We start from the raw sequence: 19936 nt of genomic DNA, 5'->3' as shown, positions 1-19936 counted from the left end.
ATATATATATATATATATATATATATATATATATATATATATATAATGTGTGTGTGTATATAATGTGTGTGTGCTTCTTATTGTACACAACTTGTAAGAAAACAATGCGTTTTTCATCTGTGCCTCAGATATTTGGGACCAGTGATTACACAGCATATAGACCATCATAAGTAATGACACAAAGGAACAGGAGCAAAAGTAGTCTAATCAAACAAAATAAACACTAGTAATATCACCATCTGAGAATAAAGCACTGGGATATATACATATATAATTGTACAAACACACACTATATCCCAGTGCGTTTACCGTTTAGATATAAAGCTATTAATTTGTGGCACGTTGGTGGGTTGCGGGGTCTGTGGGCTTAGATGCTGAGGGTTGTGTTTTTGCAGGTCTCTGGGGGTCTGGGGCCATTATGGTGTATCAAGGGGGGTTTACAAGTGCTTGCCGAGGCAGCTATATATTACTAGCACTTCATACACATGCAATATATATATACTGTATAGTATATTATTACACCCTTGCTTCATATTTGTATATTGCTGATTAATTTTAAAAACACACTCAAATTTCTCTGTTAAATTTTTGCTATCGTTATTTAAATCCTTTAACAAGTGACTCTGTTCTGTCTGTGCTTGTTACTGAGGCCCACTAACCGGTGCTGATGATGTCTGACCAAAGCATCCGGTCACGTTTCACTTGTCACTCCTTTTTCTCTTTTTCTCAGGATTAATATTGAAAACCTTTATTCAGAAACAAGCGGGAATCTAAAAAAACTAAAACTTCTACAAAGTAAAATCTCCAGCTCAAGCAGTGATCTCAAGGAGCAGTATGATACATGTATTCAGGTGAGTGTGAGTGAGCAGTATGATAAATGTATACAAGGTAGAGGTGAGCGCCAAAAAGAAGGCTGAGGGTAGGGTGGGGAACGCTAAAATAGGCTAAAATTAGCTGATAAAATGTAGAGTTAAAATGTAGAGTTAAAAATTACAAATTTATTTATTCCATACAGTAATTATAATAATAAAAAAACAATGTACACTGATAGTTGTTCATGGATCCATGTTACAAATGGTAGCAAATTACAGTGTTGGGTAAAAATGCAATACAATACAATAATAAAAACAATTGTAGATACTGATAAATTCAGTGGCTGATGATATAGCCTTTTATGCTAAGTATCTATTTAATGATTAACACCTTGGTTGAGTCCGGTAAGTGTAAGATGCTCCTGGTAGATGGTGTAGGGTTAATTGTAATCCAATAAGTGGCAAGATTTGGGTGTGATCAGTGTCCAATACAACAATTTGGAAAAAAGTGGTAGAAAAAATGTGTGTTCACTCTATGTGATGAAAAAATGATGATAAAAAGATGAAAAAATCCCTCCAAAAAATGTTATAAAAAATGAAAAAAGTGAAAAAGGATAAAATAGGATAAAAAAATAGTGTCAGTTTTGAAATCCAAAGTGATGTTGGTGATGTCAGTGCAAATCAATCAATTGGTGGTTCAGTGTTGATGCAATGTTTAGAAAAAATAAGAATATGCAAAAAGAAAAAATCCTGAAAAAAAAACAAACAATACTCTAATATATGCAATTTGTACAATAGATATATCAGTATTATGCTTACTCAGATCTGTCGACGCGTTTCGGCCATATACCTCTGGCCTTTATCAAGACTGATAAACTGAGTAAGCTCACAGTATTTATAAGAGTTATGGCTGATGTTTTGGCGCCAAACACTAATAGGCCACGCCCCCTTCCTGTTGGTAGCATTATGGGTATGGGCGAAAGCATTGTGGGTATGGGCGAAGGCATTTACTTTGCTTGTATTATTGAGGTCATTACTAAGTTTTTTAAAGACATGTGTAGTTATAAATTGTCTTTCCATTGTATATGGCTAGTTTGTGTGTGTCCTAATATGGATTTGTTGTTCATACATATACTTCCGGTTTCGCTAGTGGATCTAGCCCTTTCTTCCGGTTTAGCCCTTACTTCCGGTTCAGCTACCCTATGGGACGATTTAGTCCTGGTTGTTCATATCAATTCTTATGCTAATGTGTGTGAATAATTTTATTGCAACTTATCTTAGCAATCTGTTTATATGGGCTCTATTCTTTCTCTCTAATTTCTAAATCATGCATGTGTTGCTTTTGTTTACCATTTATTGTTTCCGGTTACCATTTCCGGTTCCGGTTTGTATCTATGCATGTGTTGTTTTTGTTTACCATTATCTTGCTTCCAGTTACCATTTCCGGTTCCGGCTTTTATCGCTCCTAAGTACTTAACATTTCTGACAGTAAAAGCCAACATTATATGATGACCATGCAAATGAGATTATTTCAAACTTGTGTGTTGAATCGAATGTGCGACTATGCTATATAATAAGTCAAATCTGAATTTTAGATTGAATCTTCAAACAAAGAGATGAATTTGTGAGCATATGTGATGGTGTACAAACACAATGAAAAGCTATGATCTAAATGCGGTAGACCATATAAAATCCATTTTGAGATATAATATGGAAAATACGTTGATTATACAAGGATGATAAAACTAGTAGATATACACTAGAGGATAAATGCTTATTAATAAAATACTTATTAAAAAAATGCTTATTAATAAAATATACATGTGTAACATCCCATATAAAATGCTAATGCTTATGAAAGGCTAATACTTTAAAAATGTTAATACAATTTTATAAAAAATATAATTTTATAAAATATATATAAAAAGTGTATAAAATTTGTATAAGAGGGGGGCAACCCAGAGAGAGTACACTGAAAGTAGGGTGTCTCCTATGGTGAGGAGATGACACAGAGAGAGTACACTAAAAGTAGGGTGTCTCCTATGGTGAGGAGATGACATAAGGAGGGTATAAAAGAGTAAATAAAAACATATATATATAAATATGAAAATACAAATACAAAAATACACGGACCTCCTAAAATTTGGGCACCAGATATTGACATCTGTTAATCGGACCCAGATATTGATAAAATATAAATAAAACCAGACAAAATAAAACAGGAAAATGAGAAACTTGTGGCTGCGATGGCTGATCTCTAAAAATGAACTCATGTTTAGTGTCGTATAGTCCTGACTAAGGAACTATATGTTTATATGTGGGACGCTATGATGGATGAAGGATATCTGACTGAAATGAGGGGAGGGTAATGTGATAGATCTTTGTGGCAGGATAGTTGCTTAGAGTGCTATACTGATCAGTGCTTAGCTTTATTTCGTGACACTGAACAGATGAGATAGGTCCTCCTTATTATTTAGGCCCTTAGGATATAGACAATTTAGGGAAAATATCCATTTGGACTCTTGTAGGAGTAGTTTCTGCTCATGGTTTCCTCCTCTCCAATTTTTTCTCACTATCTCTATTCCACAAAATTTCATTTCCCTAACATTTCCTCCATGTTTAGTTGTGAAATGTTTATATAGGGCTGTATCTGTCCTTTTATTCTCTATACATAGTATATGCTCCCTCATTCTGTCTTTCAGTTTTCGAGAGGTTTGTCCTACATAATGTAATTTGCATGGACATTCAATGAGGTATATGACATTCTGGTCACTGCAATAAATGGTAAACAAAAGCAACACATGCATGATTTAGAAATTAGAGAGAAAGAATAGAGCCCATATAAACAGATTGCTAAGATAAGTTGCAATAAAATTATTCACACACATTAGCATAAGAATTGATATGAACAACCAGGACTAAATCGTCCCATAGGGTAGCTGAACCGGAAGTAAGGGCTAAACCGGAAGAAAGGGCTAGATCCACTAGCGAAACCGGAAGTATATGTATGAACAACAAATCCATATTAGGACACACACAAACTAGCCATATACAATGGAAAGACAATTTATAACTACACATGTCTTTAAAAAACTTAGTAATGACCTCAATAATACAAGCAAAGTAAATGCCTTCGCCCATACCCACAATGCTTTCGCCCATACCCATAATGCTACCAAACAGGAAGGGGGCGTGGCCTATTAGTGTTTGGCGCCATAACTCTTATAAATACTGTGAGCTTACTCAGTTTATCAGTCTTGATAAAGGCCAGAGGTATATGGCCGAAACGCGTCGACAGATCTGAGTAAGCATAATACTGATATATCTATTGTACAAATTGCATATATTAGAGTATTGTTTGTTTTCTTTTTTTCAGGATTTTTTCTTTTTGCATATTCTTATTTTTTCTAAACATTGCATCAACACTGAACCACCGATTGATTGATTTGCACTGACATCACCAACATCACTTTGGATTTCAAAACTGACACTATTTTTTTATCCTATTTTATCCTTTTTCACTTTTTTCATTTTTTATAACATTTTTTGGAGGGATTTTTTCATCTTTTTATCATCATTTTTTCATCACATAGAGTGAACACACATTTTTTTCTACCACTTTTTTCCAAATTGTTGTATTGGACACTGATCACACCCAAATCTTGCCACTTATTGGATTACAATTAACCCTACACCATCTACCAGGAGCATCTTACACTTACCGGACTCAACCAAGGTGTTAATCATTAAATAGATACTTAGCATAAAAGGCTATATCATCAGCCACTGAATTTATCAGTATCTACAATTGTTTTTATTATTGTATTGTATTGCATTTTTACCCAACACTGTAATTTGCTACCATTTGTAACATGGATCCATGAACAACTATCAGTGTACATTGTTTTTTTATTATTATAATTACTGTATGGAATAAATAAATTTGTAATTTTTAACTCTACATTTTAACTCTACATTTTATCAGCTAATTTTAGCCTATTTGAGCGTTCCCCACCCTACCCTCAGCCTTCTTTTTGGCGCTCACCTCTACCTTGTATATATCTTTTACACATTGGGCACGCTAGGGTACCCATCGAGGAGAGCTAGAGGCATCCCCCACCCCCCTTCCCCATCTGTTCTTTGCGCAGGATATACACCACCTTTATTCAGTATGATAAATGTATTCAGGTGAGTGTGAGTGAGCAGTATGATAAATGTATTCAGGTGAGTGTGAGTAAGCAGTATGATAAATGTATTCAGGTGAGTGTGAGTGAGCAGTATGAGAAATGTACTCAGATTAGTGTAAGTGTGACCGACCAGGTAGCTGCTAAATACCCTCGTCAGTGTACCTTTATACAGCTGAGTATCCGTCTCTGTATTCACGTGCATGTTGTGATCAGAGCAGGATGAGATAACATAACCACATCTGTTTGTTGTGCAATGAGTCAGTGGGGTACACATATCCTAGGTGATAAAGTGCTTGTGATGAGCTGTACCAGTGGGGTACACGTGCTATAGAAGGTAATAAAGAGCAGTGCTTGTGATGAGCTGTGCCAGTGGGGTGCACGTGATCTAGAAGGTGATAAAGGGCAGTGCTTGTGATGAGCTGTGCCTGGTGAAACTACAAAGCTGTGGGCTCTTAACTCTTTCCTCACTGCAATGTGTTTGGCTTTTAGTGTTCCTAGAATACAGGCCAGTTAACCTTGTTTACCCATAATGCTTATGAAGTGGATATAAAATAAGTTTACCATTTCCAGGACTGCATTGATGCTGTGACCAAACTAGAAGAGGAGCTTGATCGTATAACGCACAAGAAGAAGCAGCTGGCGGAATATTTGTGTGAAGATCCCACCACACTGTCCTTAGAAGATACCTTCAGCACCATGAAGACCTTCAGGGATCTCTTCCTTAAGGCCAGGAAGGTTTGTATCAGCTTATTGACCAAACGTACCCCTGACCAGTGGTGAACCGGAGGCGTCACAGGGTGAGGTTTTATAGGTTCTGGTTGGGCACCAGTGTGTAAAGACTGTGGTCTTGATGTCCCATCTAGGTACACAATTTCAGGCTTTGTTTTGGTGGCCTTTGATAAAAGGGTGACTCAGTCATTTTGGTTACATCTGAGGGAAGGTGTATTTAGGATTTATTTTATTATTATTATTATTATTATTAGTATCATGTTTGCTGCTTTTCTGAATAACATTCCTTTGTTTCAATGCTTGTCGGAGTCTTTGCTGAGCAATAGTGAATTGTCCAATGAGCTTCTTTCCCAGAATTATAAAATGATCATAAAATGTTTCAATTTAGTGTTCATTTGAATAAATTGCATGGTTTAGTTGGAATTAGCTGATAGCGCTCCCCAGTATTATGTAAAGATGCAGTTAAGGGATGTTCTGGGCGATTAGCCGAAGTGTAACGGGTTTGGTAACCTTGTTCGATTTTAACTTTTTATCTAAATCTCTTAATTCCTTTAGGAAAATAAAGACTGGAAAGAACAAGCTGTTAAGGCTGAAAAACGGAAAAAACAGATTGCAGAGGATGAAGCAAAGAGACAAAAGGGGGAGAATGGTAAAATAAGTAAGTAATATGTAAGCACCTGGCAATGCTGTGTGTGCACGTGTGCAAACGTGTGAGCATCTGTTCGTGCGAGCGTGTTTGTGCATGTGTGTTTGTGTGCGTACGTTTGTGCGCGTGCGCATGCACAATTTCATGCAGCAGATTCTATGCCAAATACATTAATTAGGGGGAATGAAAGATTTAAACAAAGTTCAGCTGTTACTGTACAGAAGAGGTGCACGAGTGATGTGATCACTTTATATAAATGAAAACAAACTGTGTAGTGCTTTGCCTGGGGTTGTAGTGACTGCCAATACAGTAGATAACGTTAAACAAATATTTGTGGTTGCTGCTGTTCAGCGGCATACGCACATATGCTGAGAGCCTGTGCACCAGTATTCAAGCTCAGATTGGTGCTGTGTATTGTGCCTCTGTGAATACTTTGTGTTCTTCAAGCCATTGCTGATTCACCGAGAAGGTTTAGTGTTTGAATACTGGTGCACAGTGTACTCACGGCATATGTGCGTATGCCGCTAAAAAAACCCATTAATAACTTTTACTAGAGGCTTATTAGTCAATGGATGTATATTGCAGAAGTGATTCTATTTAAAACTGAAACACATCTATGCATATTTCAATTTTGACCTTTCTATCCTTTTAAATGGTTAGGTATTTTATTGTATGAAGGCTGAATTGTCATCTGTTGTAAGCCATTGTCTGTGGGTGCAGACAGCTGGAATTCTCTTTATACCAGGGGTATGGCCGCATTGCTGGAGTATTAACAAGCCTGGCTAATTAATAATGGCAGTTTTATAAATAGGAGCATGTATGACCATATCTGTGTAATTGTGCATTTCTCACTTTTTCCCAGTTCGGAAAGGTGCAGTGAAGGTGGAAGAAGGCTGTGTTATTGATGCGCTACTGGCAGACATCAAGAAGGGTTTCCAGCTGCGAAAAACTACAAAGCATAGAAATGACCCTGAAACTGGTGCAAAAAGTGCCATTGAAGTGAACGGTAAAGAAATGACAATGTTTACCAAAAAAGCGACTCTCTCCCCTCTCCGGCTGAAGCTTCAATCTTCTCATACGAAAAATGATTCATCGTAATAACTGCCTCCTAACCTGCATGCTAATTCCCTTTGTGTTTTCTCGTCTGCTTTATATTTTATGCCAACGTTGTCGTTTTTGCTTTGTGTGTGCATTGTATAACGTATCTCTAGTTTATTTTAATTGCAAAAACTGTGATCCATGATTGGAAAATCAATTTTGTCTGTAAACTGGATCAGTAAACTGAGAATGTATTTTTTGTTTACATGAACATAAAAACAAATCTATTTAACACAAGTCATGGGGAGCAAATGGGAGAAATGTCAGCTAGAAAATAAAATATAGTGTGTTTTCTGCCTTTGGATAATTTTCAAATTAGTAATATTATTAGAACATAGGTCAATGTACAAGATAATGAATATATTTTTGTTTAATTTATTGGAAATGGGGTAGTGCTCCCTATGCGAAGGAATAAAACCTGTTTTTTGCTATTTGTCGTTTCTTGCTTGTTTCCTTTTGATCTAAAATTGTAAAATAACACTTATTTGTCCGGTAACAATACTTTCCAAAAATATATTTTCTAAAGTACATTGAATATAACTAACAAGGCACCCAGTATAAATTGTATTTTATCAGTCTCTGTGTTTTTGTTTTGTTTGTGGTTTCTTTTTTTAAAGTCTAATCCATGATGTAACTGGTGATATCTGGTCATTTCTTTTTTTTTTTTTTTTTTTTTTACAAAGGCACCCCTGTACTGAAAGTGGATGAAGATACCAAACAGGTTAGTGTAGCTAGCAATTCGGCAATGAATGGGGCAGGGGGCTTGGATTTAGTAGCCTCCGTTGTTGAGCCTCAAGTTGCCACAGAGTCACAAATGACACAGAAGCCAGGTTACCATGTGGATGAACAAGATAGAAAATCTAAGTCCACTGAAATGAGTTTTGCTGACCAGAAAACCGGATCCTTTGCGCCAATGCAATTAAATACAAAGCCATTGATTCTAGCCAGTAATAATGTGGATACATTGAGTCTTCACGTCACAGAGCAGCGGCATTCAGGTGACTCTAGCAATCTAAATACAAATACACTGGAAAATAAGGAGAAACCTGCACTAGATGGTACTAAAGATGGCAGCCTGCCAAGTGATGGTATAGATACAAATAAACTTTCAGAAGTAAAGAATGAATCAGAGACTGGATTTTCTACATCAGATTCTCTGGCCATTCAGCACAGTGTAATGGTTGAAAATGTCTCAGCTTCTCCAGAAGTAGTATTGGAGGAAAGTTTCCAAGATGCTCTGGACAATCTGCTGGAGGACAGTTCTCCAACTGCTCAGGACAATTTGGTGGTGGTGAATGGATCTCAGGGCAGTGTGTTGGTGGAAAGTTCTTCAGTCACTCAGGACAGTTTGGTGCTGAAGAATGGTTCTCAAGTCACTCAGGAAAGGGTTGTGATGGAAGGTCCTCCTGCTATTCAAGACAGTGTTGTGGAAGGTTCTCAAACTGCTCAGTGCAATGTATTGTCCAAAGAATCTAAACCAGTCCAGGAAAATGAATCCTATGAGGACTCCACATCCCACATGCATGTCTTGCCTAAAGGCAATCCAATAGTTCAGGACGCTATTTTGGGAGACTCTCAACCAGGTCAAGATAAAGTAATCACTGAAGAGCAGCTGACTACCTCCTCTTGCTCCATCTCCCAAGGCCAAACTGCTGATGAGCCGAAGGTTAGGAGGAGCTCATCAAAACAAAAGAAGAAAAAGAGGCATTCCAAAACCGGAGAAGGTATTTCTAATTAATTTTGGCATGCATATTTATAGAAGTCATGTTGGCACTAATGCTACAATCTACGCTATGGAAAATAGTTATTAAACAATATTAGAAAGTTCAACATGATTATTTGTTGTTGAATCAATGATCATTAATAGTTTAATATGGCAATTTTTCAAACTCCCTCTGTCTTTAGACAGTAAGTTCACTATAGCTCTTAAAAACAAATTTTATGCTGTTTTGATATTGATTTTTTTTTTTTTTTTTGAAAGTCCATAAAATAATCATGTGTGGGATTACACTCCAGTCCACTAGTATGAGGTAAAAACACACTCCATGACATACCAGAGATTTAATCACTCCTGCACTCCCAAAATTTCTAAGTCATTTATATGGCCAATTAGTGGGGTGAAAAGGGTGAGGGCTCATGGACTCTCAGTTCCATGAAAGATATTTATTTACCAGGTAAGCATAAATTTAGTTTTCTTTCATAAGATGGTGAAGGTCTATTAGATTATCGCATGTGAGAGTCCACAAACATTGAAGTCCACAATAACGCCATGAATAAGGGGAAGGCAAAAATAGGGCAGGTATGTTACTGATCATGAAGACCAAGTAGCCGCCTTACATATCTGGTAAATGGAAGCTTTTTTATGGAGATTCCAAGAAGTGGCAGTTGCTCTAATGGAATGAGCAGTAATACATTCTGGGGAAGTCTTCCCCCACAACCAAGTATACCTTACGAATTAAGGCCTTAAAGTGGCTAAAGTAACTGCTGAAGCTTTAGGATACTTGTGAGGTCCAGATAAATGGATGAAGAAGAAAGCCTTAAAGCTTTTGAGGTTTCCACATAGAACTTTAAAGCAAGTGATGGGCATAGGGAAGGAACCACATTTTTTTTTGGGGGGGGGGGGGGGGGTTGGGTTGGGTTGGGTTGGGTTGATAATCTGTAGATACTACCTTAGGAGGGAATAATTTTTTGTAGTACAGCCTTATCCTACTGTAGCAATAATTTCATCAAGAGGTGGACAAACAGGATTTTACTCTGAAAGGGAAATAACTGTTTGCTTTTAGAAAAATGTCTGTAGACCTAGATTTGAGCTATAAGGTTTTCCTTGCCAAAATAGCAATAGCAGTGATTTTCTCATTACTGCAGATCATTTTCACTGCTGCATTACAAATACAGCTGGTCCTTAGGATTTTCAAACTGTCTTGGATCTCCTGTAGCGTTGCTTCACTAGAAATGAACTCCAAAAGGTTGTCACACCAGACTGCAGTAACTACACTAACAGCTAAAAAAAATAAACTCTGAAAAGATGATGTAGGAAGGTCTTCAAGCTATCTATCCATTGAATCACTGAAAGAGGTACTCTTCTGTAAAGGAATTATCAAGCACGAGTAGATATTCTATCTGTCTAAGGAATAGGTTCTCAGACATCTAATCTTGCAGAAAGGAGAGGAAATGTGATCTTGGCAGTCAGAATAAAAGGAATACTTAATTTATTCCTTCGTTACTAGATCAGGCAACATAATTTAATAATAATTAGATCTAGACTTAGAAAGCAGAAAATAAAAGGGGTTAAATGATCAGCAGATCCTCCCTCTGCGTAATCAGCTGATGGGCCATAGACCTGCACTTAATAGTAGTGTAAGACAAGGTGAATACACTAAGTATAAGATGCTGTTATATCTGAGCAGATCGAAAGTACAGCAGTAGTATAAGGGTACACTGTGCAACAGTAGTGTATAAGGGTACACTGTGCAACAGTAGTGTATAAGGGTACACTGTACAGCAGTAGTATTAGAGTACATTGTACAACAGGAGCGTATAAGGGTACACTGTACAGCAGTAGTATAAGGGTACACTGTATAGCGGGAGCGTATAAGGGTACACGGTACAGCGGGAGCGTATAAGGGTGCACTGAATAGCAGGAGTGTATAAGGGTACACAGTATAGCAGTAGTATAAGGGTACACTGTATAGCAATAGTATAAGGGTACACTGTATAGCAGGAGTGTATAAGGGTACACTGTATAGCAGTAGTATAAGGGTACACTGTATAGCGGTAGTATAAGGGTACACTGTATAGCAGGCGTGTATAAGGGTACACTGTATAGCAGGCGTGTATAAGGGTACACTGTATAGCGGGAGTGTTTAAGGGTACACTGTATAGCAGGCGTGTATAAGGGTACACTGTTTAGCAGGAGTGTATAAGGGTACGCTGTATAGCAGGAGTGTATAAGGGTACACTGTTTAGCAGGAGTGTATAAGGGTACACTGTATAGCAGTAGTATTAGGGTACACTGTATAGCAGTAGTATTAGGGTACACTGTATAGCAGGCGTGTATAAGGGTACACTGTATAGCGGTAGTATAAGGGTACACTGTATAGCAGGAGTGTATAAGGGTACACTGTATAGCAGTAGTATAAGGGTACGCTGTATAGCAGGAGTGTATAAGGGTACGCTGTATAGCAGGAGTATAAGGGTACACTGTATAGCAGTAGTATAAGGGTACACTGTATAGCAGGAGTGTATAAGGGTACGCTGTATAGCAGGAGTGTATAAGGGTACACTGTATAGCGGGAGTATAAGGGTACACTGTATTGTATAAAGCCATACAAACTAGTTTTGGGACAATATATAAATTGGAGAATTCAATGGCAGGAAGGGAATCGCATTTCAGACTTATGCACCAAGATTATTTAACTCCGAATAGAGTTTGTAAATGGAATAAAGGGGTGGAGAACAAGTGTATTAAATGCTCAAAAACTAACCCAGATTTACTCCACTTGATATATGAGTGCCCTAAACAACTTCAATTATGGTCGAAAGTGAGTTTTTGGCTTTCTAGCATACTAAAACTAGATATTAAACTATCAGCAGTAAACATTTTCTTCCTTACACATTCTCCTTTATGGGAGGGAAATAACAGATTTGTACATAAAGTGATAATAAAAGCAAGATTATTGATCTTTTCCTGCTGGATCGATAGGTACTCTCCAAAGGTTAGTCAACTTAAGAAAGCAATGTTGAAAGAAGGCATTCTTGAAGCATATGACTATAAAAGGTTTTGCCCTTTTAAGGCAGATAAATTTTTTAATGTTTGGGGTCCATTTATTAAATCTATGGGAAATGACTATACGAATCACATTAATGGAATTATTAGTATCCCCCAACCATCTGGAGATGGGAAGAGAGGGCATTGAAAGGAGCTGTGAGGAATTGAGAGGAATTCTATCAATATTTGTTTTTTTTTTTCCCCCAAAGCGCCTCCCTAGACATAGTGATAAATAACTTATTCAAGAATTACCTCCTTGGTCAATGCTAGGACTAAGGAAAAACGTATCTTTTCTTTTTGGGAAAGAAATGAATGTGCAGTTTAAATGTTTCTTTTTTGTAAAAGGTCTTCCCTTTCTTGTTCATCCTTTTATATACGAGATGTAAAGCAATTGTGTACCTGAACTTTGTATTTTTGATATAAGAAAATAATAAAAATTAAAAAAAAAAAAAAAGGGTACACTGTATAGCGGGAGTATATGGGTACACTGTATAGCGGGAGTATAAGGGTACACTGTATAGCAGGAGTGTATAAGGGTACGCTGTATAGCAGTAGTATAAGGGTACGCTGTATAGCGGGAGTATAAGGGTACGCTGTATAGCGGGTGTATAAGGGTACGCTGTATAGCAGTAGTATAAGGGTACGCTGTATAGCAGGAGTGTATAAGGGTACGCTGTATAGCAGGAGTGTATAAGGGTACGCTGTATAGCGGGAGTATAAGGGTACGCTGTATAGCGGGAGTATAAGGGTACGCTGTATAGCGGGAGTGTATAAGGGTACGCTGTATAGCGGGAGTGTATAAGGGTACACTGTATAGCGGGAGTATAAGGGTACGCTGTATAGCAGGAGTGTATAAGGGTACACTGTATAGCAGGAGTGTATAAGGGTACACTGTATAGCAGGAGTGTATAAGGGTACACTGTATAGCAGGAGTGTATAAGGGTACACTGTATAGCAGGAGTGTATAAGGGTACACTGTATAGCAGGAGTGTATAAGGGTACACTGTATAGCAGGAGTGTATAAGGGTACACTGTATAGCGGGAGTATAAGGGTACGCTGTATAGAAGGAGTGTATAAGGGTACACTGTATAGCGGGAGTATAAGGGTACGCTGTATAGCAGGCGTGTATAAGGGTACGCTGTATAGCAGGCGTGTATAAGGGTACGCTGTATAGCAGGCGTGTATAAGGGTACGCTGTATAGCAGGCGTGTATAAGGGTACACTGTATAGCAGGCGTGTATAAGGGTACACTGTATAGCAGGCGTGTATAAGGGTACACTGTATAGCTGTAGTATAAGGGTACACTGTATAGCAGGAGTGTATAAGGGTACACTGTATAGCTGTAGTATAAGGGTGCACTGTATAGCAGGAGTGTATAAGGGTACACTGTATAGCTGTAGTATAAGGGTACACTGTATAGCAGGCGTGTATAAGGGTACGCTGTATAGCAGGCGTGTATAAGGGTACGCTGTATAGCAGGCGTGTATAAGGGTACGCTGTATAGCAAGCGTGTATAAGGGTATGCTGTATAGCAGGAGTGTATAAGGGTACACTGTATAGCTGTAGTATAAGGGTACACTGTATAGCAGGAGTGTATAAGGGTACACTGTATAGCTGTAGTATAAGGGTACACTGTATAGCAGGAGTGTATAAGGGTACACTGTATAGCAGGAGTGTATAAGGGTACACTGTATAGCTGTAGTATAAGGGTACACTGTATAGCTGTAGTATAAGGGTACACTGTATAGCAGGCGTGTATAAGGGTATGCTGTATAGCAGGAGTGTATAAGGGTACACTGTATAGCTGTAGTATAAGGGTACACTGTATAGGAGGAGTGTATAACGGTACACTGTATAGCGGTAGTATAAGGGTACGCTGTATAGAAGGAGTGTATAAGGGTACACTGTATAGCGGGAGTATAAGGGTACACTGTATAGCAGGCGTGTATAAGGGTACGCTGTATAGCAGGCGTGTATAAGGGTACACTGTATAGCAGGAGTGTATAAGGGTACACTGTATAGCGGTAGTATAAGGGTACACTGTATAGGAGGAGTGTATAAGGGTACACTGTATAGCAGTAGTGTATAAGGGTACACTGTATAGCAGGAGTGTATAAGAGTACACTGTATAGCAGGAGTGTATAAGGGTACACTGTATAGCAGGCGTGTATAAGGGTACACTGTATAGCTGTAGTATAAGGGTACGCTGTATAGCTGTAGTATAAGGGTACACTGTATAGCAGGAGTGTATAAGGGTGTGCTGTATAGCAGGAGTATAAGGGTACGCTGTATAGCAGGAGTGTATAAGGGTGCACTGTATAGCAGGAGTGTATAAGGGTACACTGTATAGCAGGAGTGTATAAGGGTACACTGTATAGCAGGAGTGTATAAGGGTACACTGTATAGCAGGAGTGTATAAGGGTACACTGTATAGCAGGAGTGTATAAGGGTACACTGTATAGCAGGAGTGTATAAGGGTACACTGTATAGCGGGAGTATAAGTGTACACTGTATAGCGGGAGTATAAGGGTACACTGTATAGCAGGAGTGTATAAGGGTACACTGTATAGCAGGAGTGTATAAGGGTACACTGTATAGCAGGAGTGTATAAGGGTACATTGTATAGCAGGAGTGTATAAGGGTACACTGAATAGCAGGAGTGTATAAGGGTACACTGTATAGCGGGAGTATAAGGGTACACTGTATAGCGGGAGTATAAGGGTACACTGTATAGCGGGAGTATAAGGGTACACTGTATAGCAGGAGTGTATAAGGGTGCACTGTATAGCAGGAGTGTATAAGGGTACACTGTATAGCAGGAGTGTATAAGGGTACACTGTATAGCAGGAGTATAAGGGTACACTGTATAGCAGGAGTATAAGTGTACACTGTATAGCAGGAGTGTATAAGGGTACACTGTATAGCTGGAGTATAAGGGTACACTGTATAGCAGGAGTGTATAAGGGTACACTGTATAGCAGGAGTGTATAAGGGTACACTGTATAGCAGGAGTGTATAAGGGTACACTGTATAGCGGGAGTATAAGGGTACGCTGTATAGCAGGAGTATAAGGGTACGCTGTATAGAAGGAGTGTATAAGGGTACGCTGTATAGCAGGCTTGTATAAGGGTACGCTGTATAGCAGGCGTGTATAAGGGTACGCTGTATAGCAGGCGTGTATAAGGGTACGCTGTATAGCAGGCGTGTATAAGGGTACGCTGTATAGCAGGCGTGTATAAGGGTACGCTGTATAGCAGGAATGTATAAGGGTACACTGTATAGCAGGAGTGTATAAGGGTACACTGTATAGCAGGCGTGTATAAGGGTACGCTGTATAGCAGGCGTGTATAAGGGTACGCTGTATAGCTGTAGTATAAGGGTACGCTGTATAGCAGGAGTATAAGGGTACGCTGTATAGAAGGAGTGTATAAGGGTACACTGTATAGCGGGAGTATAAGGGTACACTGTATAGCGGGAGTATAAGGGTACACTGTATAGCGGGAGTATAAGGGTACACTGTATAGCAGGAGTGTATAAGGGTACACTGTATAGCAGGAGTGTATAAGGGTACACTGTATAGCAGGAGTGTATAAGGGTACACTGTATAGCAGGAGTATAAGGGTACACTGTATAGCAGGAGTATAAGGGTACACTGTATAGCAGGAGTATAAGGGTACACTGTATAGCAGGAGTGTATAAGGGTACACTGTATAGCAGGAGTATAAGGGTACACTGTATAGCAGGAGTGTATAATGGTACACTGTATAGCAGGAGTGTATAAGGATACACTGTATAGCGGGAGTATAAGGGTACACTGTATAGCAGGAGTGTATAAGGATACACTGTATAGCGGGAGTATAAGGGTACACTGTATAGCAGGAGTATAAGGGTACGCTGTATAGAAGGAGTGTATAAGGGTACACTGTATAGCGGGAGTATAAGGGTACACTGTATAGCAGGCGTGTATAAGGGTACGCTGTATAGCAGGCGTGTATAAGGGTACACTGTATAGCAGGCGTGTATAAGGGTACACTGTATAGCAGGAGTGTATAAGGGTACACTGTATAGCAGGAGTGTATAAGGGTACACTGTATAGCAGGAGTATAAGGGTACACTGTATAGCAGGAGTATAAGGGTACACTGTATAGCAGGAGTGTATAAGGGTACACTGTATAGCAGGAGTGTATAAGGGTACACTGTATAGCAGGAGTGTATAAGGGTACACTGTATAGCAGGAGTGTATAAGGATACACTGTATAGCGGGAGTATAAGGGTACACTGTATAGCAGGAGTATAAGGGTACGCTGTATAGAAGGAGTGTATAAGGGTACACTGTATAGCGGGAGTATAAGGGTACGCTGTATAGCAGGCGTGTATAAGGGTACGCTGTATAGCAGGCGTGTATAAGGGTACACTGTATAGCAGGCGTGTATAAGGGTACACTGTATAGCAGGCGTGTCTAAGGGTAAGCTGTATAGCAGGCGTGTATAAGGGTACGCTGTATAGCAGGAGTGTATAAGGGTACACTGTATAGCAGGCGTGTATAAGGGTACGCTGTATAGCAGGCTTGTATAAGGGTACACTGTATAGCAGGAGTGTATAAGGGTACACTGTATAGCAGGCATGTATAAGGGTACACTGTATAGCTGTAGTATAAGGGTATACTGTATAGCAGGAGTGTATAAGTGTACACTGTATAGCTGTAGTATAAGGGTACTCTGTATAGCAGGAGTGTATAAGGGTACACTGTATAGCTGTAGTATAAGGGTACACTGTATAGCAGGCGTGTATAAGGGTACGCTGTATAGCAGGAGTATAAGGGTACGCTGTATAGAAGGAGTGTATAAGGGTACACTGTATAGCGGGAGTATAAGGGTACACTGTATAGCAGGTGTGTATAAGGGTACGCTGTATAGCAGGCGTCTATAAGGGTACACTGTATAGCAGGCGTGTATAAGGGTACACTGTATAGCAGGCGTGTCTAAGGGTACGCTGTATAGCAGGCGTGTATAAGGGTACGCTGTATAGCAGGCGTGTATAAGGGTACACTGTATAGCAGGAGTGTATAAGGGTACACTGTATAGCAGGCGTGTATAAGGGTACACTGTATAGCAGGCGTGTATAAGGGTACACTGTATAGCTGTAGTATAAGGGTATACTGTATAGCAGGAGTGTATAAGGGTACACTGTATAGCTGTAGTATAAGGGTACTCTGTATAGCAGGAGTGTATAAGGGTACACTGTATAGCTGTAGTATAAGGGTACACTGTACAGCAGGCGTGTATAAGGGTACGCTGTATAGCAGGCGTGTATAAGGGTACACTGTATAGCAGGCGTGTATAAGGGTACGCTGTATAGCAGGCATGTATAAGGGTATGCTGTATAGCAGGAGTGTATAAGGGTACACTGTATAGCAGGAGTGTATAAGGGTATACTGTATAGCTGTAGTATAAGGGTACACTGTATAGCAGGAGTGTATAAGGGTACACTGTATAGCAGGAGTTTATAAGGGTACACTGTATAGCAGGAGTGTATAAGGGTACACTGTATAGCTGTAGTATAAGGGTACACTGTATAGCAGGCGTGTATAAAGGTACGCTGTATAGCAGGAGTGTATAAGGGTACACTGTATAGCAGGAGTGTATAAGGGTACACTGTATAGCTGTAGTATAAGGGTACACTGTATAGCAGGAGTGTATAAGGGTACACTGTATAGCAGTAGTGTATAAGGGTACACTGTATAGCAGGAGTGTATAAGGGTACACTGTATAGCAGGCGTGTATAAGGGTACACTGTATAGCTGTAGTATAAGGGTACGCTGTATAGCTGTAGTATAAGGGTACACTGTATAGCTGTAGTATAAGGGTACACTGTATAGCAGGAGTGTATAAGGGTACACTGTATAGCAGGAGTGTATAAGGGTGCACTGTATAGCAGGAGTATAAGGGTACACTATAGCAGGAGTGTATAAGGGTACACTGTATAGCAGGAGTGTATAACGGTACGCTGTATAGCAGGAGTGTGTAAGGGTACACTGTATAGCGGGAGTGTATAAGGGTACACTGTATAGCGGGAGTGTATAAGGGTACACTGTATAGCGGGAGTGTATAAGGGTACACTGTATAGCAGTAGTATAAGGGTACACTGTATAGCAGGAGTGTATAAGGGTACGCTGTATAGCTGTAGTATAAGGGTACGCTGTATAGCAGGAGTGTATAAGGGTACACTGTATAGCAGGCGTGTATAAGGGTACGCTGTATAGCAGGCTTGTATAAGGGTACACTGTATAGCAGGAGTGTATAAGGGTACACTGTATAGCAGGCATGTATAAGGGTACACTGTATAGCTGTAGTATAAGGGTATACTGTATAGCAGGAGTGTATAAGGGTACACTGTATAGCTGTAGTATAAGGGTACTCTGTATAGCAGGAGTGTATAAGGGTACACTGTATAGCTGTAGTATAAGGGTACACTGTATAGCAGGCGTGTATAAGGGTACGCTGTATAGCAGGAGTATAAGGGTACGCTGTATAGAAGGAGTGTATAAGGGTACACTGTATAGCGGGAGTATAAGGGTACACTGTATAGCAGGTGTGTATAAGGGTACGCTGTATAGCTGTAGTATAAGGGTACACTGTATAGCTGTAGTATAAGGGTACACTGTATAGCAGGAGTGTATAAGGGTACACTGTATAGCAGGAGTGTATAAGGGTGCACTGTATAGCAGGAGTATAAGGGTACACTATAGCAGGAGTGTATAAGGGTACACTGTATAGCAGGAGTGTATAACGGTACGCTGTATAGCAGGAGTGTGTAAGGGTACACTGTATAGCGGGAGTGTATAAGGGTACACTGTATAGCGGGAGTGTATAAGGGTACACTGTATAGCGGGAGTGTATAAGGGTACACTGTATAGCAGTAGTATAAGGGTACACTGTATAGCAGGAGTGTATAAGGGTACGCTGTATAGCTGTAGTATAAGGGTACGCTGTATAGCAGGAGTGTATAAGGGTACACTGTATAGCAGGAGTGTTTAAGGGTACGCTGTATAGCAGGAGTGTATAAGGGTACACTGTATAGCAGGAGTGTATTAGGGTACACTGTATAGCGGTAGTATAAGGGTGCACTGTATAGCAGGAGTGTATAAGGGTACACTGTATAGCAGGAGTGTATAAGGGTACGCTGTATAGCAGGAGTGTATAAGGGTACGCTGTATAGCAGGAGTGTATAAGGGTACGCTGTATAGCAGGAGTGTATAAGGGTACGCTGTATAGCAGGAGTGTATAAGGGTACACTGTATAGCAGTAGTATAAGGGTACACTGTATAGCAGGAGTGTATAAGGGTACGCTGTATAGCAGGAGTGTATAAGGGTACGCTGTATAGCAGGAGTGTATAAGGGTACGCTGTATAGCAGGAGTGTATAAGGGTATGCTGTATAGCAGGAGTGTATAAAGGTACGCTGTATAGCAGGAGTGTATAAGGGTACGCTGTATAGCAGGAGTGTATAAGGGTACGCTGTATAGCAGGAGTGTATAAGGGTACACTGTATAGCAGGCGTGTATAAGGGTACGCTGTATAGCAGGAGTGTATAAGGGTACACTGTATAGCAGGAGTGTATAAGGGTACGCTGTATAGCAGGAGTGTATAAGGGTACGCTGTATAGCAGGAGTGTATAAGGGTACGCTGTATAGCAG

The 19936-nt window shown here is 39.6% G+C and overlaps 1 protein-coding gene across 1 annotated transcript in view; it reads left to right on the top strand.

Annotated features, from left to right (window-relative positions):
- Positions 1-104: 104 nt before the first annotated feature.
- The window catches only part of LOC128649801 (inverted formin-2), a 73306-nt gene continuing 53474 nt past the window's right edge, over positions 105-19936 (top strand). The window contains exons 1-6 of the mRNA XM_053703280.1: positions 105-141; positions 685-851; positions 5570-5734; positions 6284-6386; positions 7237-7380; positions 8156-9196. Coding sequence (XP_053559255.1) covers positions 105-141; positions 685-851; positions 5570-5734; positions 6284-6386; positions 7237-7380; positions 8156-9196 — 1657 coding nt within the window. The remainder of the gene's footprint in view (positions 142-684; positions 852-5569; positions 5735-6283; positions 6387-7236; positions 7381-8155; positions 9197-19936) is intronic.

The sequence above is a fragment of the Bombina bombina genome, chromosome 1, assembly GCF_027579735.1.
Source record: "Bombina bombina isolate aBomBom1 chromosome 1, aBomBom1.pri, whole genome shotgun sequence".
Classification (NCBI taxonomy): domain Eukaryota; kingdom Metazoa; phylum Chordata; class Amphibia; order Anura; family Bombinatoridae; genus Bombina; species Bombina bombina.
Note: the sequence above shows the minus strand (reverse complement) of the source record. Positions and strands in the feature narration are given on the sequence as shown.